This window comes from Cydia pomonella, chromosome 1 (genome assembly GCF_033807575.1).
Source record: "Cydia pomonella isolate Wapato2018A chromosome 1, ilCydPomo1, whole genome shotgun sequence".
Lineage (NCBI taxonomy): Eukaryota > Metazoa > Arthropoda > Insecta > Lepidoptera > Tortricidae > Cydia > Cydia pomonella.
Genome location: NC_084703.1, coordinates 13,901,790 through 13,923,235, shown reverse-complemented (window position 1 = coordinate 13,923,235; position 21,446 = coordinate 13,901,790). Strand labels below are relative to the sequence as shown.

Here is a 21,446-nt window from a genome sequence, read left to right as displayed (position 1 = left end):
TAACAAAATATATTTTATTTTGACACTTTCACAATTTTGTAATTCTCACTGTAACTTGTTCATCTCACGATGAGATCATCATTGATTGTTGGTATAAAAGCGTGATACTTTTTTGTACCCGGAATAGTCACAGCAGATTCAAATCGTTGTTGCAGAAATTCTCTTTGTGTTTGCAGATCTTCCTTAGAACTGTATAACACAACTGTTTCAGTTAGAGCAGATTTTGCCCATTCGTATAATCTTTCAGGCGTTGTAATTAATTGACTTACTCGCTGGTAACTGCAGGCTTGCTCGGGTTGCTAACCTTTTTAAATTTCCACCAACGCCATCGCATGGTCCTTTTCCATGAGCGGTGGCATGAAAATGAATTTCAGCTTCACTGTCGAAATCTTCTTTATAGTGGCATAGATTTATAAAATTAAAACGGTTTTTAAAATGTTGCGAAGCTCCGTCTGTACTGTATATAATTTTCTTTACTATTAGTCCTTTATTTAAAAGATACTGGTGTAATTGTTTTTGAAATTCATAAAATGTTGCCGTATCGTGTTTTAGATCGTTGGAAATCATGACAATACTTTCATGTTTTGTTTGATTTCCCTCCCTGTAGTAATACCCGATGTCAAAATTGTGGCTTGTTCATTATTCCAATGGTAAGATTGGACTGCGTCTTGAATGACAAAGCTATAATTTTCCGCGAAATCACATTGAACAAGAATTTCTCCTTCGGCAAGAGTATCCTTCAGTGTTTTAAAATAAGACGATTGCTGTTCAGCAATATATGCATGCGGCTTCAAAACATCCAAACTTTGGCATCAGTTATCAACAAAATCGTCCGCCGGAAGAATTTGTGTGGTTATCGTGTAACGATCTGTACCTATCCATTGCTCAAACTGCACACTTGTAATTCGTCGAAAACTGTTTTCAAATGTTCGCGGATCTGATTAGGGCCTGGGCATGACGCACAACGTTCGTTGGTAGTAGATTTTGATGTCGTTAAATGACATATAGGTTTTGGGTTTGGGCACATCATCATTCGTAGGCAATCTTTATAGGATGTTAGGTGCATATTGGTTCCTGATGTGAGAGAATCGATATCTCCTCCACTCAACATCAACTTGGCGTTTTGATGATAAGTACATACGCAAACAAGATGAGTGCCAGAGTCTCCGGCAAGAATACATTGTTTGGGTCGCAATGTGTAAAATTTAGTTAGACCTATTTTGACGTCGGGATACTCTTTTTTAAATACTTGGTACAGTTCTTCAATGTTACTCAAAATTAATTGTTTTTGGATGTGAGACCTGGTACCGTCGCTTAATTTGACTGAAACAAAATCTTTTTTACCAGGCAGAATACGGCTAACATCTTCTCGAAGATAGAAACTTCTTACAAGATTTTCTATTTCCACGGGTAGCTTGTTAGTTCCGCTTCGAGGATTAGGAGTTGTTAACACACAATGTTGATCAACCAGATGTTTTGCCTTGTTGGTTTGCCGTCTCGATGCTCCAAATTCTTCTGCCAGTTTATTAGCGCTCCAAGATTTCGGTGCAATAGTCAGAATTAAAGTTTTTGTAGACGCCGACGTGGATGGATCATTAAACTTTTCCTTTAATTGTTTTAAAATTTCGTAATCGTCTGTGTTATCTATTTGCGACGATTTATTATTGTGCTTTTCCTCAGGAATAAACAATTCGTCTTTGACAGTCTGGGAACATTCACTTGATGTGACGCTACTCTGTGATAGCACAGGATCTGTACCAATTTCTGGAGGAGTTTCGGTTGAAAGGCGTTTCCTGCAATGTTCACAAACATAAGCAGCTGATGAAACTCTCCATTTTGTAGCTAATCCCATTGAAATCTTCCGAAGATTTTTTGTCTTACGATGAACTGGCAAGTGGAATGGATTGAAACATTGATTACCGTAGTAATTCATAATATAAAAAATCACTAAATATACTGGGATGAACACAATAACATGTATCGTAACACAAAATAATATAACTTAATTAAACGGCACTCAATCATAAAAACGCACTGTTCGCAAAGCGGCACAAGCGTCACTGACATAAATAACCGTTAAAACCAATCAAATAAGTCGTTATAATCTGTCTCACTCTTGCTTTTAACGGCGAGTCCTATGAAGAACTAAGTAATATTTAAAAAAGATAAGAGATGGCGTTAGTGGTCACGTTTTAATTAATTGATGTTAGTAAATTTAAATATTCTTTAACTTTAAAATTATTAGAATATTGCACATGGATGTATATTATTTACATATATTTACTATACTTAATGTTTATGTAATGTGTATTGGAAGATATATCACTATCATACTTTAAAATGCAAACCGCTACGCAACCCAAGGAACCGCCAGTACGGCGCCCTGACCGGCACCTTTGTACTTATGTTCCTGTGTCTTTGAAACTATTGCGAATCCCATTCTCAAACTTTTCATGTCATGTTTTAAGATAAAAAAATATTTTTTTTTTAAATACCGAACTTAGTCAAAAATTAATATTAAAAATTTACTTCCGGTTTTTTGTATGAAAAAAATAATAAATTTCAAAGTTATTATAACTGTAAAAAATAACAGCTTATATTCTATGAGAAACCTCACAAACCATATTTTTGATTTTATTCGGTAATATCGGAAACAGCTTTTGAAAAATCCAGTCCTCAAATTTCCTTCAATTTTTAAATGCTTCTAAACCGGAAACAGCGTCGAATAAAAAAAAAACTAAAAATGTACATCGATTTAGGATGACGAGAAGTATAAATGCTGCAAATTTCAACAAATTCTATAACCTGACATGTTTTTCGCTGCCCGCTTGGCGTGAAATGTCCCACTAGACAAATGTGAAGAACAGGGGGCCGATTTTTTAATTTCAAGCGCTCAATTTTTCCTTGAAAATCTGTGGAAAACTGTGAAAAGCGACTTTTGAAATACGAGCGATAGAAATTGTATTTGTAATTGTATAATGTCTAGTACTGGAGATAGTATTAAAGGAAGAACACGAAATTAAAAAATTGCCCCCCTAAATGAGGAGATAAAATATAGAAATTTGACAGGAGAGTTGCTGTTTTTTTCAAATAAAACCGCCACATCTCGCAAAATTGTATTGACTTGAGCCTACCCAACGAGTTGAAAAAATACTATAGTTCTGGTACTCGACCAGATATAGCTTACTGTGTCAATTATTTGAGCAGGTTTCAAAAATACATTGTTACAATTATACTCATTTAAATCTACATTGCGATACATTAAAAAATATTTGTACGCGACGAAAAGAGCCTTAAGCTCACGTATTGCCAAAACTTGAAGGCTATAGGAAATCTATCACAGGATTTGTAAGACTTTTCGGAAACGCTGTGTATTGAAAATAAAAGAAACAAAATAGTGTAACTAAATCTTCAACATTTTCCGAATATACATGCATATAGCGTTATCCGAAGCCGTAACTGTGATTATTTTTTTGCGAAGTGTATTTAATGAAGTTACTATGGTTATGGCCTTATGGCTAAGGACGGTAAATTAACGAAAAACTCCAAACGCACAACACAGTGCAAACGGGTAACTAAAACTAATATTTTAACTAAATGTATCATTAATATAAACTAAACAAAACATTAAAGAGAGATTATGGTTCTAATTATCAACCTTCTCAATAGATAGGTAAATATTAACCCCAAAATGTACCTATGTTATTGCTAGTTATTTTAACCCATGTCAAAAAATTCACTCACATTATAAAAGTTTTTATCGTTAAGCCAATCATGTAGTTTTTATTTAAATTAAATAATATCCATTGTGCGAAATTCGACAGGAATTCTGTTATATATTTTTACAGTCATAACTAGACAACTTTTCTTTTGGTTTGTCAATCGAGAGGGGGTATTAGGTAGTCTGTCTGGGTCTCGGCAAGAGCGAGGATATACGTCACACGCTTTTTTATTTAAACATGGACTTGTACTTATTTGTTTATTTAATATGGACAAATATGCATATTTCATTTATGTAGAGCACCGGAAGAGGCAAAAGACAGAGCTTTTTAAATAGTGGCCGGCAGGATTCGTCAGGCCGCATTTAATGTAATGCTCTTAAACATCTTTTTTGTGTGAGGAATGCTCGATTTATATCAGTGCATTTACCCATAACGTAAGGTTGATTCGACATAGGCATGGTAACAGGAAATTGCAGTTTTAATATTTGTGATTTTACTGATCTGTTTAAGACAATATGCATATTTATTTAATCTCAGGGTTACACTATCGATTTGCGATTACCAATCGCGTTTCTAAAGTGAATTGGGTACTTGACACATGTTGAATATTATAACAAAATTTTGCTAAATGGATAGAAAATGGGTCATTCATTATAAGGACCACCACACAATTACACGATACGACGTCGTGTCGTGGGACGGGACGATGCGACGCCGTCTCGCGTTGCGGCGTCGTGTAACGTTGCGGCGCCGCACGATACGACGTCGTGCTACGGTACAATACGACGCCGTGTCTCGTTGCGACGCCGTGTCGTGGAAACCTATGATATAAACCGTAAATGTTTATGAGATTAAAGAAAGAGATAAGCTTATGTTCAAATCGGGGAGAGTGACACGCACAAAGACACACCGATTGCGAACATAGATTAACGTAACAGAAGCATCGTGCTAAGTTGCATTCTTTCTTTAGTGCTTGTTGTTTGTTCGACCGGCATACTTTATATAAAATAAAATTATTAGGTAATTAATGTTGAGTATTATTTATAATAATAATATATGAATTAGTATAGTAATTAGTATGTATTAGTTTTAGTATTATAATATATGAATAATTTCATATTAGCTTGGACTGATTATTATTATTTTATAATTAACTACCTATTCAAAATTTATTATTTCATACGCCAATTAGGTATCCCACAGTATATCAGGTACCTAAAGAAAAGGTATCTAAAGGTAAGTTAAAAAAATTGTTACTGCACAGTGTGTAAATTCAGTACGGGTAATAAATCAGACCAGACATAGAATTTATCCGTGTAGTCATGAATTAAGAAGTTTTTTTTTTCAATTAAGCTTAATTAAAACCCCGTAATTCATATTCGCAAATTTGCGGTACTTGTCAACACCCTGATAGACGGTACCCTCCACATGAAGGCTGTCACGGCGGACTCGCGTGTTTTTCGCCTGATGCTGGAAATAGTCTCTCCACATGCTTTTTATGTCCTGTTTGGATGTTACGAGATTTCCGCTGTCATCTTCTAGTAGTTGGGAGACAGGTTGGTATCCTTTCTTAAAGTTCTTTGTAAAAAGTGCGAGATTGGTTTGCCCTTATCAACGTTTCCATCCCTCTGACAATGCCCTCCAGGTGCGTTCTCTTAGCTCGCCTAATGACATTTCTGGCTTCAACTTGTATCTGTTTGTATTTACTTTCCCATCCATTATCCTGTTCTGCGAGAATTCTAAATTTCCTTCTCTTTTCCATTATTTCTCCACACTCGTTATTCCACCATTTCCTTCTCTTTCGTCTTTTCCTACGCCCAATAATTTTATCTGCCGCCTTATTTATTTTTCTTTTTATATTTCCCCATAATATATTTACATCGTCATCTACTGCTAGCCCACCAAAACTATTACTCACCTCTAGTTCAAATTTCTCTTTGATACTTTGGTCTTTTAGTTTTTCCAGATCAAGGTGTTCCGTTTTGTCTTTATAAGATAGCTGTTTATTTACTTTAATTTTGATAGCTAGCATGAAGTGGTCGCTGTCACAGACTGCACCTCTAAATGTTTTAACGTCATGTATGACGTTTTTGTGATTGTCATCAATAAGGATGTGGTCGATCTGGTTGACAGTCTGTCCATTTGGAGACTTCCAGGTACCTTTATAGATGTCTTTATGGGGAAACATCGTGCTCTTTATTACCATTGCTTTAGATGTTGCAAAGCTGATCAGACTGCATACTAAAAAAGAGGATAACAAGCCCCACAAGAATATTGTTTTTGATGGTAAGTATCGCAGGCGGGGACCAACAGAGGGTTACTTATAGTCATTTTGGTTGTTGGTCCCCGCCTGCGATACTTACCATCAAAAACAATATTCTTGTGGGGCTTGTTTTCCTCTTTTTTAGTGTGCAGTCGGGTTATTTGTTTTTTTATAAAAAAAAATATTGCTTTTTAGTAACCCCCAAAATATCCTATGACACTCCCTTGATCAAGACGAATCTAACGATACCTCATACATCAAAATCCATCGAGCCGTTTAGGCTACAGGAGGCCACAAAGAAACAGTCATACATACAGTATGCATACATACACTGGAAAAACATTACCCTCCTCCCTTTGGCAATCGGGTAAAAAGATCGTATCGTACATTGCATTGCGGGCCGAATTATTTTGTTTAATATTTTCATTGTATTTCTAAACAAAATTTACATTCTTAATATACTTCTTAGGTCCGGTTAGCATTGGACCGTTTAAAGGTCTATCCGTATTAAATTTACAAACTCGATATTCAGAAATTGCCCAGTCATCTTACGCCTATGCCTAGGAAACTGGAAACTGGTATAAACCTTCATTGTGGCGTTCTAAAGTATTTCTTAAAAATTTAAGGTGAGAAGGTAGGTAGGTATGTAACTATTATTACATACATAGAACTGCACTAAAATTATTTTCACCTTCTGTCAATCATCTTATTCTTTGGCATTTTATTGCTTAGATAAATTTTAGGCTTGGCACAAACTCAGCTTTTTCGCGCGGTTTGTTAATGAGGCGCCGTTATTAGAACTCAATCAACCTCTTTTGTTTCGGATTTCCTTCGAATATACGTTGGACTTTAACTATGACGCGAAAGTGACAAACACTAGTCTATGAAGGGTAGAGGCAAGGAGAACAATCTCTTATGGGAGAACTGTTGCTAACATAGACATACAATATAACTAGACAAGCCGAGCGACCAGGGGTAAGAGAAAGACATATATGACGTCATCATGACATCATAATATGGGGTTACCATGGTCGCAAAAAAGAAAAGATGGCTGAAAGCCGTATGAGATGGTTCGGGCATGTGATGAGACGTGACAAGGAATATGCAGTCAAAAAGGCTTTGGCCATCCCAGAGAAAAAGAACGGCAAAGGGAGGCCGCTTACCACGTGGTGGACAACCGTTACCAAAGACATGGAGCGGGCGCAGATCAACACGCAGACAACCCAGGACAGAAAAACCTGGCGCCTTCGAACGAGGAGGGCCGACCCCAAATAACGGGACATGGCAAAGAAGAAGAAGAAGACCATGGTCGCAAAAAATTACCCTAAAATGTAATAGGAAAACGATGCAACAAGTACTTAAATTACGTAATGAGTGAGTCGCCATTTTGACTCCCTAACTTGCGAAGTATCGCAAGAAAAATCGCAACTAGTAGTCGGTTTATTTGTTTTTGCAGTAATTTGTAAGTAAGCCTTACTTACCTATATGAAGTTTTGAGTTAATATAATACTTGTTTTTAGATTAATTTGTCTTAAAGGGCTTCGGCCCCACGCATGCCTCCCAAAGGTCCGGGACCCCATGGTCCCGAGATATGGTAAGACAGACAAATAATAATAATAATAAATTTTCTTTATTTCGGACAAACAATGTATCCATAGAGTGTTAGTACAACAAGAAAATATCTTAACCTAGTATTAGTATTTATAAATATAATTTAAATAAGATGAGCCAATTTACAATATATATATACCAACATAATATATCTATATTATAAATTGCGCAACACTTTTAATTAGCTCGGTCCAGCGCTTTAACATCGGACAATCGAATCTATTAGCAATTTATAAGATTAGGTGATTGTTGGAATAAAAATGATAAACTATCAAAAGAGGTAATTTCTTTATTCAAAACTTTTACTTACTAGAAATAATATATATGAATAAAGCTTTTAATGGCTATCATGAAACCCAAAAATCCAGTTTTTCGTTGGGTGTTTACAATATTAGTTATTCCAAGTTTTAAGGACTTCATGTAATCGTAAGTATCATTTAAGATAACGGTCATCCTGTTGGTTGTTTACAACCATAATCCTTCAAATTTCTCGAGTTGAGAATATCAAACAAGGAGTTGATTTTTCGTATGAACTCTATTGTCGCTTCCGAGTTTTTAAATTCTTCTAGTTGTAAGTTATCTTTACAATACTCAATTGCATTTGCAACGGACTCACTGAATATTTGGGCAGCCAGTTTGACTTTCATGATCTGCTTTTTGTTATTTATGTGAGCTCCTCTTATTTTGTTAGCCAACTGACATCCTTCGTTTTCTTGGAGATCTACAAGACGTCTTATAAAGTCAAAAGCTATTGATTTTCCTACGCCGTCAATTAGAAATGACTTGTCACCTAAAGTGTTTCTCGTAAGTTTTAACATGTGGGACGGATCCGGAAAAATCGCTACTTTCTTACCTTTGTGCGTGAATACTGGATCTATCAACTCTGAGTTCAATTTACAACCTAATACTCTGGCCATTGAAAAGTTAGCTGGACAGCCGTCAAAAGTTAAAGCAACAATTTCGATCCCGCATTCACTCACTAAGTCTATACACATTTTGAGTATTTTGACCAACGATGCTTTTTTTTCAGCAGAGATGCCATTTATTAGAGAGTTTCCTACGGGCAGCTTCCAGCTTCCATTAAGACAAGTCAGCATAAAAACCAAAGCTTCTTTTGCTAACGGTATCCTGTCGTCCTTATCAACTGCAGTGTCTTTATCCTGGCCGAGATTCATAAAACCTACATATTGTTTACTATCCCAGTTAAGAGACTTGCGTATGGCCATTTCTTCAAAGCATAGACCACAAATAATGTTTTTACTTGGGTCGCTTTTGGCTAAAAGTTTCAGGGCCGCCAAAGATTCTGACGAGAAACCAGGCTCCCCATCAACAGTTTGATACCACCTCGATAATGTTCGCGTATGAGGCAAACATGTATTGAAATGTTTCCGCACAAAATTGTACGCACGGGAGCTAATGAAATGCAAATTCAGTGCAAATTTGCGGATTTGGGGAGAATTTGATTTTATTCGGCCTCAAAAAATCCAACTTGTTTGGGTTCAGAGTTGCTAGTAGGTCCGCTGATTCTTGGTTAATAAATCTTTTTTTTGTAAATCTTCTAAAATAGCTGCTAACTCCGCATTTTTCTTTTGAAGTCGCCGGCTTTTAGATCTCAATGCTTCAATTTTTTTTCGACGTGACTCGGCTAGAAGCGTTTTTCGATTCAATTGCAAAGTAAGTTTTAATTTTCTAGGTGTCATAATCGGCACTGATTTATCATTGATTTTAGAACATTCAATCTGAAAAGATCAAAGCATTTCACTTTAAAAGTTAATACCCTGTGCTGCCCTACCTCACGTAGCCCTGCCTAGTCCTGCTCAGTCCTTCATGTCCTGTCCCTTCCTGTCTTAACTGCAGTTTTTTTATCAATGTGATTCATTGAAATGATCGCCAATAGAAGCATAGCAGTCCAGGCTCCACCAAGTACAAATATAAAAGTTGACCTAGACGCTAAGACATGTACCTACTTACTAACAAACCACTGTTATGGTATTGTGCGACTGGTAGGAACTTACATTAATGGAACGGAACATAGATAAGACTGTGGTGATGGTTTCTGTAATTTGTAACTCAGCGTTTAGATGCAATAAAACGAACCCAAGAGCACAAAGCACCACAAAATATAAACTTGCACTCACGAAATTTGTTGTCATGCTGTGCACTTGCTCATGCATAGCAGGCTGACTTTGGCAGTCCATAGGTTTAATGGGTGACGGCTCTACTCGAAGTCCATGAGATACAGGGAATTTCTAAAAGAAAGTAATCATACAAAATAAGTTCCTAAATTTTGAATGTTATATGTTATTGGATTGGTATTAAAAGTATAGAAAATTATCATATTACTTATTTAATAACAACCGACTTACGTGTATGAACAAGGTTGGACACAATATTGTTCAAAATGTTTTGAACAAATACGCGAGTATTTGTGAGGCATCCAATTAGATTTTCCAGTTCCCGCAATCCATTCCTTAACTGTTTCATCCTTCGTCGGAAAGCTGAAAATATCAAATAGCTTGAAACTCCCGAAATATGGGGTAATTGCAGGGGACTTTTTTTCTATTTGTTTGCAACCCTAAATAAAATACTACTGAATTTGACTGGTTTACATAACCAAACTTTCTGTTTTATTTTTAGCAATAATTTACTGATATCTCCTATTTTATCAAGTTTTTCATAATCTAACTAATGATGTAACTCAGTAACTTGGTTCCTGTGAGATTTGAGAAAGAAATACATGATCAAAATACGAAAAACTTGTACTTACGCATGAAATGTTACACCCGCTTCTTTTCGCAAGCTATTGCTTTTGCAGGAAACCACTGAACACCCCACCATGTTAACTATACGTAAAAACGTCTTACACCACCGTTAAACACTTAATAAACACAATTATTCACTCTAAAAAACTTTTACAATAATAAAACGACGTTGTTTACTAGCACTCTTGACAATATGATTGACAGTTTAATGTATGGCATCTTGCGGGCTTTTGTCTCTTTCACTCTTATAAATTTCTGTATATCGCCATCAGCCTCCTTCCTAAGCTGCCATAACCCGACCATGAAAAAAAACCCGGTCGGTGATAAAGACAAAGCATTGCACTATTTTCTCTTTCCTCTTATAGGAATCGCAATAAGACTATCTTTCTGTATCAAAGAGTGTCAGGCCCTTGGTTGCTAAAGTGTCAAGCTGGCAACTGTAAATAATAGTTAGTATAGTAAATCTCTCCGGTGGTGCTAGATTAGCACAAGGACATGACCTAAAATTAGACATTATTGACGAAGTGAAGTGCACTGTCAGGGACTTGAATTATTTTACCAAAGTAAAAAAAATGTTCGCGATGTATTGTGGCGCTACCTAATTAAAGTTTTTTGATGAACACTTTTCACATAAGATTGTTCTCCTTACCTGTACCCTCCATAAAACGAAGCATAAGGTGATTTTTGAATTTGTTTGAGCTATTTTGTCACGGACTCGACCTTCATTCTACAATTTTTAAGATTTGACGTTGCCATAGTTATGAATATAATAAAGACGTCAATGGAAGTAAATAATATATAAACAATGCTGTATTCAAGAAAAAAATTGCAAAATATAAGATTAATATATTTATTTATTTTATATATTTTTAATTTAAGTCGTATTGTGCCGTAGCACGACGTCGTATTGTGCCACGGCACGACGCCGCAACGTTACACGACGCCGCAACGTGACACGACGTCGCATCGTCCCACGATACGACGTCGTATCGTGTAATTGTGTGTTGGGTCTAAGAAAGTCGAATTTAAATACATAATGAGATTATACATTTTTTTTTAATTTTTAAATATAAAAAAGTAAGTTATACCATTCGATTCCCTAAATGTTGTTGAAAAATAAATTGTATGAGAAGTATGTATATAAACGCAATATTTCACGGTCAAAATAGCAATTTTCTTGATCTTCCATACATTTAGGACAGACTAATGTAATGTGATGTCACATTACATTATCATTTTGTGAGAGGCGTTTCAATCGTCGAGTGCGAGCGTCAGACTTAACTCTTATTTCTGATCTTTGTGTTGCTTAAATGCCATGAGTCCTATATAGACATTAAATTTGATCCTCAGGAAAATCAAGTTCGATAGACATTATTTACAAAAATCTGTCAAGTAGCCAATTCTGAAGATAACATAGCGGATTTTCTGGCTAAATCGTTAGGTCATGTTAAATTATTTTAATGAATAAGAATAAGAATATATTTCAAGAATTTGTCATTACATGAGCAGCAGTACATTGATCCCCACACTAGGCTCAGCCTGTAACGTGGGAATCTCAGAGAAGTATCGAAATGGTGCGGTTCTTATTTTAACAGAATATATTATGAATATACATCGTGTTCATGATAAAGTTTTATTATTGCAATGATTCATTGATTAATGTGATTCAATTAATTTAATATTGTAGATTATAATGTATTGTCATGGATAACTTTAAGGTGGCACGTCGAGGTTGTATAGATGTATACCAGCAGGTTTGTTATTATTAATGTTTACTTGAATTCTATGTCAGGTGCCACAGCGCTACAAACTGAATATCTGTTGTTGTGTTTTAAATGTTATGATGGTTCATTAAAATATATAAGTTTTTTGTATCCGTACGTCTGACTATCATTTCAACAATCTTCATCAAAGCAATTAGCAAAGAGAATTTAGGAGGCGTATTGTCAAATTAAATTTTGTAGTCAACTAAATAGACTTTAAGAGCGTACTCCCATCTTAAATGCCGGCAACGCGCTTACAACCCCTCTGGTGTTGCAGGTGTCCATGGGCGGCGGTAATCGCTTACCATCAGGTGATCCGTCTGCTCGTTTGCCTCCTCTACCATAAAAAAAAATACTGCCCTCTTTCGACACAGGACTAAAACTCTTAGAATGACATATGGCTATTTGACCCATGTTCTTTCACTGATATGTATTAAATATCAAATGATATATGTTCTTTCACTGATCTTCTTCCTCGCGTTATCCCGGCATTTGCCACGGCTCATGGGAGCCTGGGGTCCGCTTGACACCTAATCCCAAGATTTGGCGTAGGCACTAGTTTTCACGAAAGCGACTGCCATCAGACCTTCCAACCCAGAGGATAAACTAGGCCTTGTTGGGATTAGTCCGGTTTCCTCACGATGTTTTCCTTCACCGAAAAGCGACTGGTAAATATCAAATGATATTTCGTACATAAGTTCCGAATAACTCATTGGTACGAGCCGGAAATGAACCCGCGACCTCCGGATTGCAAGTCGCACGCTCTTACCGCTAGGCCACCAGCGCTTCGCTATTTCTAAAAGCTTCGAAAGAGTTATTTTAGAATTTATAATATTAGTAGGGATTTAGGGATTATTTATAATGTTACATATGTTTCTAGACGTTTAGGGAAAAGGAGTGTGGACGACCGCTTCGTCATATAGTCATAGTCCCTATTTTCCTTTCCGGATATTGGCGTTTAAAGAAAAAAAAAATCTTATGTACCTACATAAAGTTAACCATAGACGACTTTGTTAGATTTTTTGATTATTATAGGAATTAGGATTATAAATCAAATGTCTTATAAATTTTTGGAAGCTTTTAACTTATATAACCAAGGGAACCTCCACGCGTTCCTGAGAAAAAGGGTCTTGACAGACGGACCAACGGACGGAAAAAAAAAACCTTAGTTCTCAATTGCATCCGTTTATTTATTTGAAGTTTTCGGTACACCCCTTATACCGACGATATACGGACATCATATGTTGTCTCGGGGCATTAGCGGGTTAATATTATAATTCCAAGAAGGAAGCATAATGTTGACAAACATCGTTGACGTCTTTTCATTTCGAGGTCTGCATTTATTATGACAACATAGCCGTAAGTATGTCGCAAATTCTTATTTAACTCTTTTGATAATGTTTTCCATTGCCATCAGTGTCGTCGGACAATTTTGATGGAATAGTACCTTTGTCTGTCATCAGTGGTCAGTCAGTGCATAGAGGTATCGAACTATACACGTAGGTTTCGTGATAAACTTTAAAATGTTGGAATTTAATTCGATGATCACTACAGTTTTACTGCTACCAATATGCGAGGTAAAGTTGTTATTTGTTTGAATACTTTGGTATAATCACACAAAGATAAGCTGGCAGAGAGTTTGATAGCCCAGCTTGTGCAAGTGTTAAGTAAACGTCATAATTTTATAGAAGTTTGACGTTTAAAATAACACTCGCACCAGCCAGTGCAAATGTAATTTTAAACGGTTACCAAAATCGCTGCAGAGTTAGCTTGGTTTGACTCTACAGTCAGCATCAATAGTAACGGATAGACTGGACGGAGCGCAAAAGTATCTTCGTCAGTATAATTGTTCAACATAATATAGACATTTTTTTTTTACTTATAGAATGGTAGAGTCTGTGCGGAAACAGAAGAGTCGTGGAATGTATTGAGCCCCATACATTCCAAAAACAAACATTAAAAAAAAGCACACCGGATTGATAACCTCCTTCTTTTGAAATCTTGAAGACGGTTAATAAATATTATAGGACATTGTTACACAAATTGACTCAGTCCCACATTAAGTTCACCAAGGCTTGTGTTCAGGGTACTTAGACAACGGTATATATAATATATAAATATTTATAAATACTTAAAAATTGAATAGACAGGTTTACACATTAAATACTCTAAATCTAAAATAAATAAAACTAATCTTAAAATAAATAATTAAAAACTATCCCCATGCGGCATGGTGCCGTAGATGCTGGCAGCATTTCCTTGTTGTATCGCAATACTTATTCTCTGTGCGAGGAAGCTCACAGATCACCGGTGGCGTCTACTATTTTTTTAGCTAAATCTGTGGATAGTGTAGACGCGTCCGGACCCCAAAAGGCACGAAATCGTATTCGGGGCAGAGACCCCTATATTTGATCTTTTTCAATTTTTCGGCCGCCTCTGCCGCCGCGCCCACTTTTGCAGTTGTGCCGTGGATATGAGACGGGGCTAGGGTGTCTATACATGTGGCGTCCCACACCAGCACCCGTCCCATCTTACACGGAATTAGTGACATTCCGTCCGGTCTCTTACCGTGATCTCTTACATTACCAGCAGGCTCGAGAAGAGCTGGCACGTTGACGCCGGCAAGAGACCGGCGGAGAATTGGCAGGAGAGCCCGTGGTGTCCGAGGGCGTCGACATCAGTGCCGCAGGGGCACCTATGTGGAGCACAGTCCCGGACGCCGAGTTGCAGGCAGGTTGCAACGAGCAGAGTGTGCGGTTCCAAAAATGTGCCTGTGTGTACTGAAGGGAAGGCGTGTAGCCAGGCGCCGGATTCCCTGGTACCCGCCGCTAAGAGTCTGGTGCGTGAGGAACTTGTGCTGCGACTTAAAAGAAATTCATAGATAATTTTACAATGGATGCCATCCCAGGTCCTTTGGGAATTTAGATTTTCGAGAAAATCCTTACGTGGGCAGGCGATGGACCAGGCGTTTTTAGCCTCGGTTAAGCCAGCAATCTCATAGTTTGGAGGACAGGCCCTTAGGATTTTGCCTACCAGAATTGCTGAGCTATGAACGGAAGATAAAAACGCCGGGGTAGAAACACTTGAAATTTTGCGAATCCCTAACCCACCGTGGCGAATGGGCAGGGATGCCTGGGTCCAGGACTCTTCGCTAAGCTGTAAGTTTAAAATTGATTCCAAATTAGTTTTGATAATGTCGTCTAGAGGTGTTAACAAGTTTGGAAAAAGAGCAGCAGCGAAGTACATACATTAATTTTGGTACAAAAAGGCAGAATTTAATAATTGATAAAGCGTAATGTGGATGTGGAATTTCAAGAAGACGACTTTCGTAATTTTGAAATTTGGAAGTAGGGTCGGAAATGAAATTCGAATATATATATAGAAAACCATGACTCAGGAACAAATATCCATGTTCATCACACGAATAAATGCCCTTACCAGGATTTGAACCCGGGACCATCGGCTCCATAGGCAGGGTCACTACCCACTAGGCCAGACCGGTGGTCAAAAATGCATTTAAATATTTTAATCGAAATTTTCAATATATTACTTGGTTTTTACGTACAGGTTAGTATATTTATTAAGTACTTCGCAGTGAATTGGTTTTAACTGTCATACAGTGTATTTTTTTAATAATAAAAAAATTGCTTGGTAAAAACTAAATGCATTATTATAATTATATTCTCCACAGAAATTGACTTACTTTGGCTTAACTTATTATCCTACGAGTATGTCCCCTAGATGGGGCAGAGGGCGTCCACAGTGCGCTGCCATTGCCATCTGGATCGGTCTTGAGCTTCGTGCTTGAGTTCGATCCAAGTCTTCCCAATAGCCTTCGCCTCTGCAATAATAGTCCGGCACCAGGACTGCTTTGGACCGCAACGTTTCCTCTTTTTTTGGAGATTCTAGTTTAGGTCTTGCCTCGGTATGTGGTCACGATCCCTTCGACCTAAGTACACTCGTTATTTATATTGAACTTGGCTCTCATTTCACATTTATGTTTCTGATGGGATGTATAAGTACTTACCACAGCTAAGCTATTTATTTATTATATAAGTTAAAATTTAAAGCTTCCAAACTTTTGTATGAAATTTGTTTTATACTCCTAATTCCTATAATAATCGAAAAATCGAATAAAGAAAGCTATGGTTAACTTTATGTACATAATTTTTTTTCATAAAGCGTCAGTATCCGGAAAGGAAAATAGGGACTATGACTGTATGACGAAGCGGTCGTCCACACCCCTTTTACCTAAACGTCTAGAAACATGTTTAATATTATAAATAATCCCTACATCCCTACTAATATTATAAATTCTAAAATAACTCTGTCGGCCTGTTACGGGCACGCGTAAACCGATTTAGATGAATTTTGAATGGATATAATTTGAGACTTGAGTTAGGCCATAGGATAGTTTTTATTATCAATCGTCTTAATCATCCCACGCAGACGAAGTCGCGGGTAAATAAATAAATCTTGGGTTGAACTTTTGTTTGAACATATCAACTGGTGAACAGTTTTTCCAGTTTACGATTTGTTATTATTTTAACGGAAATTCATTTTTAAACTTTCTCAAATGAAATGTAAAAAAAATTAGTCAATTTCACTGATATTTTTTTTCAATATTGTTTGGCTTAAGACGATTCAGTTAATTATCTTTAAAAAGTGAATCGCCTGTTGATCTATCAAAAGAAAATATGAACCTACCACGGTGAATTGGGGTCAACAGCTGGGAATAATCAAAGCATCGTGCCAAAAAGAAACCTTGAAAACTCCAAATTCTCGGTACTCTTTAAACTTTACAGAATGGTTTGAAATTAAGTTTTGTGGCATTTACCTATTACAGTGCGCTACAATAAGAAATTCGTCAAAGCAACCCTTCCTCCTCTACACCAAATCAAATCATTGGTCGTCAAATTCAGGTACCTAACAGATTACATATTCACAATGTAAATTCATGCATTACGTACTTTGGACGAAAAAATAATATCCGAAAATTTATTTAAATACTGTTTTCTAATTAATATTTCAGGACTAAGGAATAACTGGAAAAACTTCAATGTTGTTGTAAATAGCTATGATGTGGGCATGACAGCGTTGGCAATTGCCGGAGCAGTGCAGGAACAGGCCAAGTTCCCACAACTTGACCCGAAACTTGCCTATTACCACACCACTGCCTGGAGGTGGACCTTAAGGCAGTTGAGTCTGTAAGTACCTACTAAACTATCAGATCAAAACCTTACCATACTTAATACGAATAAGTAACCCCAAATTAGCTAGAGGACCATCAAAAGTTACGAATAGATATCCATCAAGTTCCTATAAATTCTGTTACTTTGAAAACTATTCCACAACGATTATTGTTACCAGATACCCGGATATATTTTATAAGAAGTTCTGCCAATTGCACAAAGTATGGCGTCGACGATTCTTCTACGAGGATGTGTTCGTACCCGAATGGTTAAAAAAAATGTTGGTGTGGGTTGATAATACCTCATGGGATAAAGAAGAAAATATGACTCAGCGGTACAATATATACGCAAAACGCGAATTTGACAAGACTGATAGATATCCACCCAAGAAATTCGTTTCAGATGAATCATTCAGCAATTCAACAAGTATTTTCTATCCAGGCAATTTTATAAATACACTATATGACGAAGGATTACCCATCCAAGTTCCCAGACAAAAGAAAAACTGATGGGGCTAAGAGAAATTCCCTATAAGAAAATTAGCTATTTTTAACTATCTATTTTTTTATTTCTCTAGTTCATAATTTCAAACGAGACTTGTAACGCTTTCTACCAATATTTTTAAAAGTTCACGGAGTTAGAAAAAATCAACAAAACATAAATATGAAATGAGAGCCAAGTTAATTATTAAAAATATGTGTCGTTGTTGACTCGCCGACAAAATAATTGAGATCTGTATGGGTGCCTAGTTCTGTGTTGCGTAGAAAATCCTGCAATTATAAAGGATTTGTCTTGGCTAGTTTTTACCACAGTAATCCTCTCATTTCACATTTATGTTTTTGTTGGGATATCATTACTTTTTGTACAGAAATTACTATACTATTAATAATGAAAGTAGTTTTGCCCAAGCTGTAAAGGGGACCCACGCGCGGTAAATTGTCAAAAATTTTCAGTTTTCAGATTTTTTCCTTTGTATACGCCTAGTAGTCTATCTTCATGCCAAATACCAAGTCTCTACGTCATCTAGAAGTGGGTTAGGTTTTTGTCTATAAGTCTTAATTTATTATCAATGTACATTTTTTTTTCGATCGAATTTTCTTTAATTTTCAGTTTTCAGATTTTTTCTTCTATGTACACCTAATTGCCTGCCTTGGTGTCAAATATCAAGTTTCTAGGTCATCTGGAAGTGGGTTAGGTTTTTGATCCATAAAACTTAATAAATCTAATGATTATATATGATTTTTGCCATCGAATTATCAAATCATTTTCAGTTTTCAGATTTATTTTCCTATGTACACCTAATAGTTTACCTTGATGCCAAGTAACAAGTTTGTAAGTCATCTAGAAGTGGGCTAAATTAATCTAATAATTATCAATATATGATTGTTGTTCATCTAATTATGAATAATTTTCAGTTTTCAGATTTTTTCCTCTATATACACTTAAAAGTCCACCTTAATGCCAAATTTCAAGTTTTTAGGTAATCTGGAAGTGGGTTAGGTTTTTGATCAGTAAGTCAGTCAGTCTAATACATGGAAATCGTACCAAAAAAGAGGTGTTGCCTTACATCAAATGAGGTAGTTCTGTTTTTTATATATGTTATTAGTGATGAAATAGTAATGACAAATCCAAGTTTTCCACCTCGAAAGCCCTTGGGCTCATAATAAAGTACATGGAAATCCATTCAATTTTAGGACTTTTTCAGTTTTTGTAAAAAATCATCCACCGAGAACCGGAGTTACGCCAAAAGTCACTATGCACACTTTCAAGAAGATGAAATTTGCAATTAATTGACAATATAGTCTTAATAGTCTTAGTGAGCCAAATAGTTTCTAACTTTCTACGGCTTCTCAAAGGTTTGCAAATTTTTGACTACCTAACTGTAACTGCAAAAAAGGTTGTATCAGCAATTTCATGGACTAGTCACAAAAATGACGGTTTTTAAACTTTAATTTATCAATAACTGGTTGATCTACGTTTATGACATTTTGTATTTTAGACAAGCTAAGGAGCTTAAATAAATGTGCCAAGTTTCATGTATGTAGGTTAAATAGGTTTCAGTTGTGAAGGGATCAAAAGTAGCTTGTAATGGTTTGTGTAATATTACACACGGTTGCGTCACCAGTTTTTTTTTTTTTTTAACTTGGCTGGACACACTACCGCGTGTCTAGATCAGAGTATTAAGTACTGCAGAACAAGCATTGTATTTTCTGCAATGCAACCGTCGCGCAATCCAGATTCGTCCGCCCAACGTCCGTTACACCCCCGCCTCGCTTCACCCACGCCGTCAAAGGTCGCCGGGTAACGGAAGAAATCAGTTGACATCCCAGTCGGCTCCTAACTAGGACCTTGCTCTTGGCACGGCAGTCCCGAATCACACATTGCATACACCCTCTATGGTCGCAATTCCGATTCACACAGCTGTCTACTCCAATGCTTAAAGCGAACTTCTTACTAGAACGGGGAAAGCCCGTCACGATTACACATTGCGTAAACGCTCCCAAAGGTCGCAACTCCGATCTCACACGGTGTATCTCCTACCCTAGTAGGCGTAAGCCCAGTGCGCAGTACGTCTTGTCATGTTACTATACCTATATCACCTATTTACGTTGACGTAACATTTATATGAACACCGCTCAGAGATTAGTAGACTTGTACAATAAAGACAATTATACAGTGCCTAATACTACGGACTGCATTCACTACTTTGTATTACAACTGTGTGTAAATAAATATATGCTCTGTGTGTGCTGAATAAAATCCTATTGGAGGAGTTGTTTGTTGTTCTGATTAGCCAGGCCTGAGCCCATCACCATCTCATAAGTGTGCCGACTCTTTGGGAACCTCAACCGGTATAAACTAATATCGGTTAGCTTAGCATTTTTTATTAATAGCTCCGTTGAAATTTTGTTGGGACGTCAGTGTTCTTCGGTAGGTTGGTAGAAACGTCGTAAATCAATATAATAATGCGTTTAGGATAATGAAAAGAATCAGGCGTTACTTTGCGGATATCCATACTAATTAAAACAAAAAATATTACTTTGCTAATCTGCGAATATATGCCACGTGCTAGTCAATCATTGCTAACCCGTTATACTTAGTTGCGTATTTGTACATGCAATTAATGTGCCCACCTTCCCACCGCAAAAATAAATACGCAAAATAGAACAACCCACCACCAAAAGTGCAAAACTCGACACGTGTTTCGCATCCTCAGGAGATGCTGGAAATGTGTGTGGGTTTCATAGGACACCCTTCCTTGGGTGAGGGTGTGAGAGGTCTCTTCCGCATCCCTGCTGTGGAGACTGTGTCCATTCGAGCCCCACCGTGTGGGGCGGTTATTCTCCGTCGTTTTGGGGACAACTGTGCGATCTGGTGTGGGCCAGCTTTATCGCTACCGGCCGTTATCCAGCCCCGCGACCCCTAGCCCGGTGATACCGTTTGAGCGGGGCCAGGTTCCGGGGCCGCAGTGAAGGCGACCGGCAGCTTAGGCTGGCGTGTGCGTCGTGCCTGTGTTGGCGTCATCAGAGTGTTAGTCGTCTTATGTGCTGTCTAGAATGATCGGCCATATTTATACCTTGACCACTACGCTATACAATAGTAGATTGCTAACCAAGGGTGGCAAGTGAACCATGATATTTTAGTTTGATTCCAATAGTTCGAGGCTGAGATGGTTACTCGATTATGAGGAAAGTCATACGTTATTTTGTTATTTTTTCCGATCAAAATGTAAATGGCGCCATTACATAAATAAAATCTAAAACCGTAGACAATCCGATCTTAATGTATACGCGCTTTGAAATAATTTTGAAGAAAAAATACCGACTTCAATGAGGGTGACCGGTGAAAGAACGGTTATTGTTGTTTTTGGATTTCATACAATGAAATTAAGAAGACAGCGTCCTACGCCTAATTATGTAGAAAAGGAGGTATAAAAACATGTCTTTTTTTTTGTCACTGCACCCACCTTGACACATTTCAGATTTGCCCTATGGTTTACTGGTAAGATACCCGCAATAGGGTATTCGACTGTATTTAAGATAAATTATTTCATACCATGCACGAAATAAATCACCAGATAATTATAAAAAAAAACTAAATAGGATAGAAATATACAAATGTGCCTTGAAAAC

At 37.0% G+C, this 21,446-nt stretch overlaps 2 protein-coding genes across 2 annotated transcripts; one reads left to right on the top strand and one right to left on the bottom strand.

The window, feature by feature from the left end:
• Positions 1-9,085: 9,085 nt before the first annotated feature.
• On the bottom strand, positions 9,086-11,362 carry LOC133529541 (THAP domain-containing protein 1-like). Its single transcript, XM_061867282.1, has 4 exons — positions 10,364-11,362; positions 9,983-10,094; positions 9,735-9,845; positions 9,086-9,335 (listed from the first exon to the last, which is right to left on the bottom strand). Exons 1-4 carry the CDS (start codon positions 10,432-10,434, stop codon positions 9,105-9,107), a joined length of 525 nt encoding a protein of 174 aa, XP_061723266.1. The 5' UTR covers positions 10,435-11,362; the 3' UTR covers positions 9,086-9,104.
• Positions 11,363-15,787: 4,425 nt separating this feature from the next.
• Positions 15,788-17,917, top strand: LOC133516002 (uncharacterized). The gene is made up of 3 exons (XM_061848669.1): positions 15,788-17,043; positions 17,154-17,328; positions 17,492-17,917. Exons 2-3 carry the CDS (start codon positions 17,210-17,212, stop codon positions 17,820-17,822), a joined length of 450 nt encoding a protein of 149 aa, XP_061704653.1. The 5' UTR covers positions 15,788-17,043; positions 17,154-17,209; the 3' UTR covers positions 17,823-17,917.
• The last annotated feature ends 3,529 nt before the right edge of the window (positions 17,918-21,446 follow it).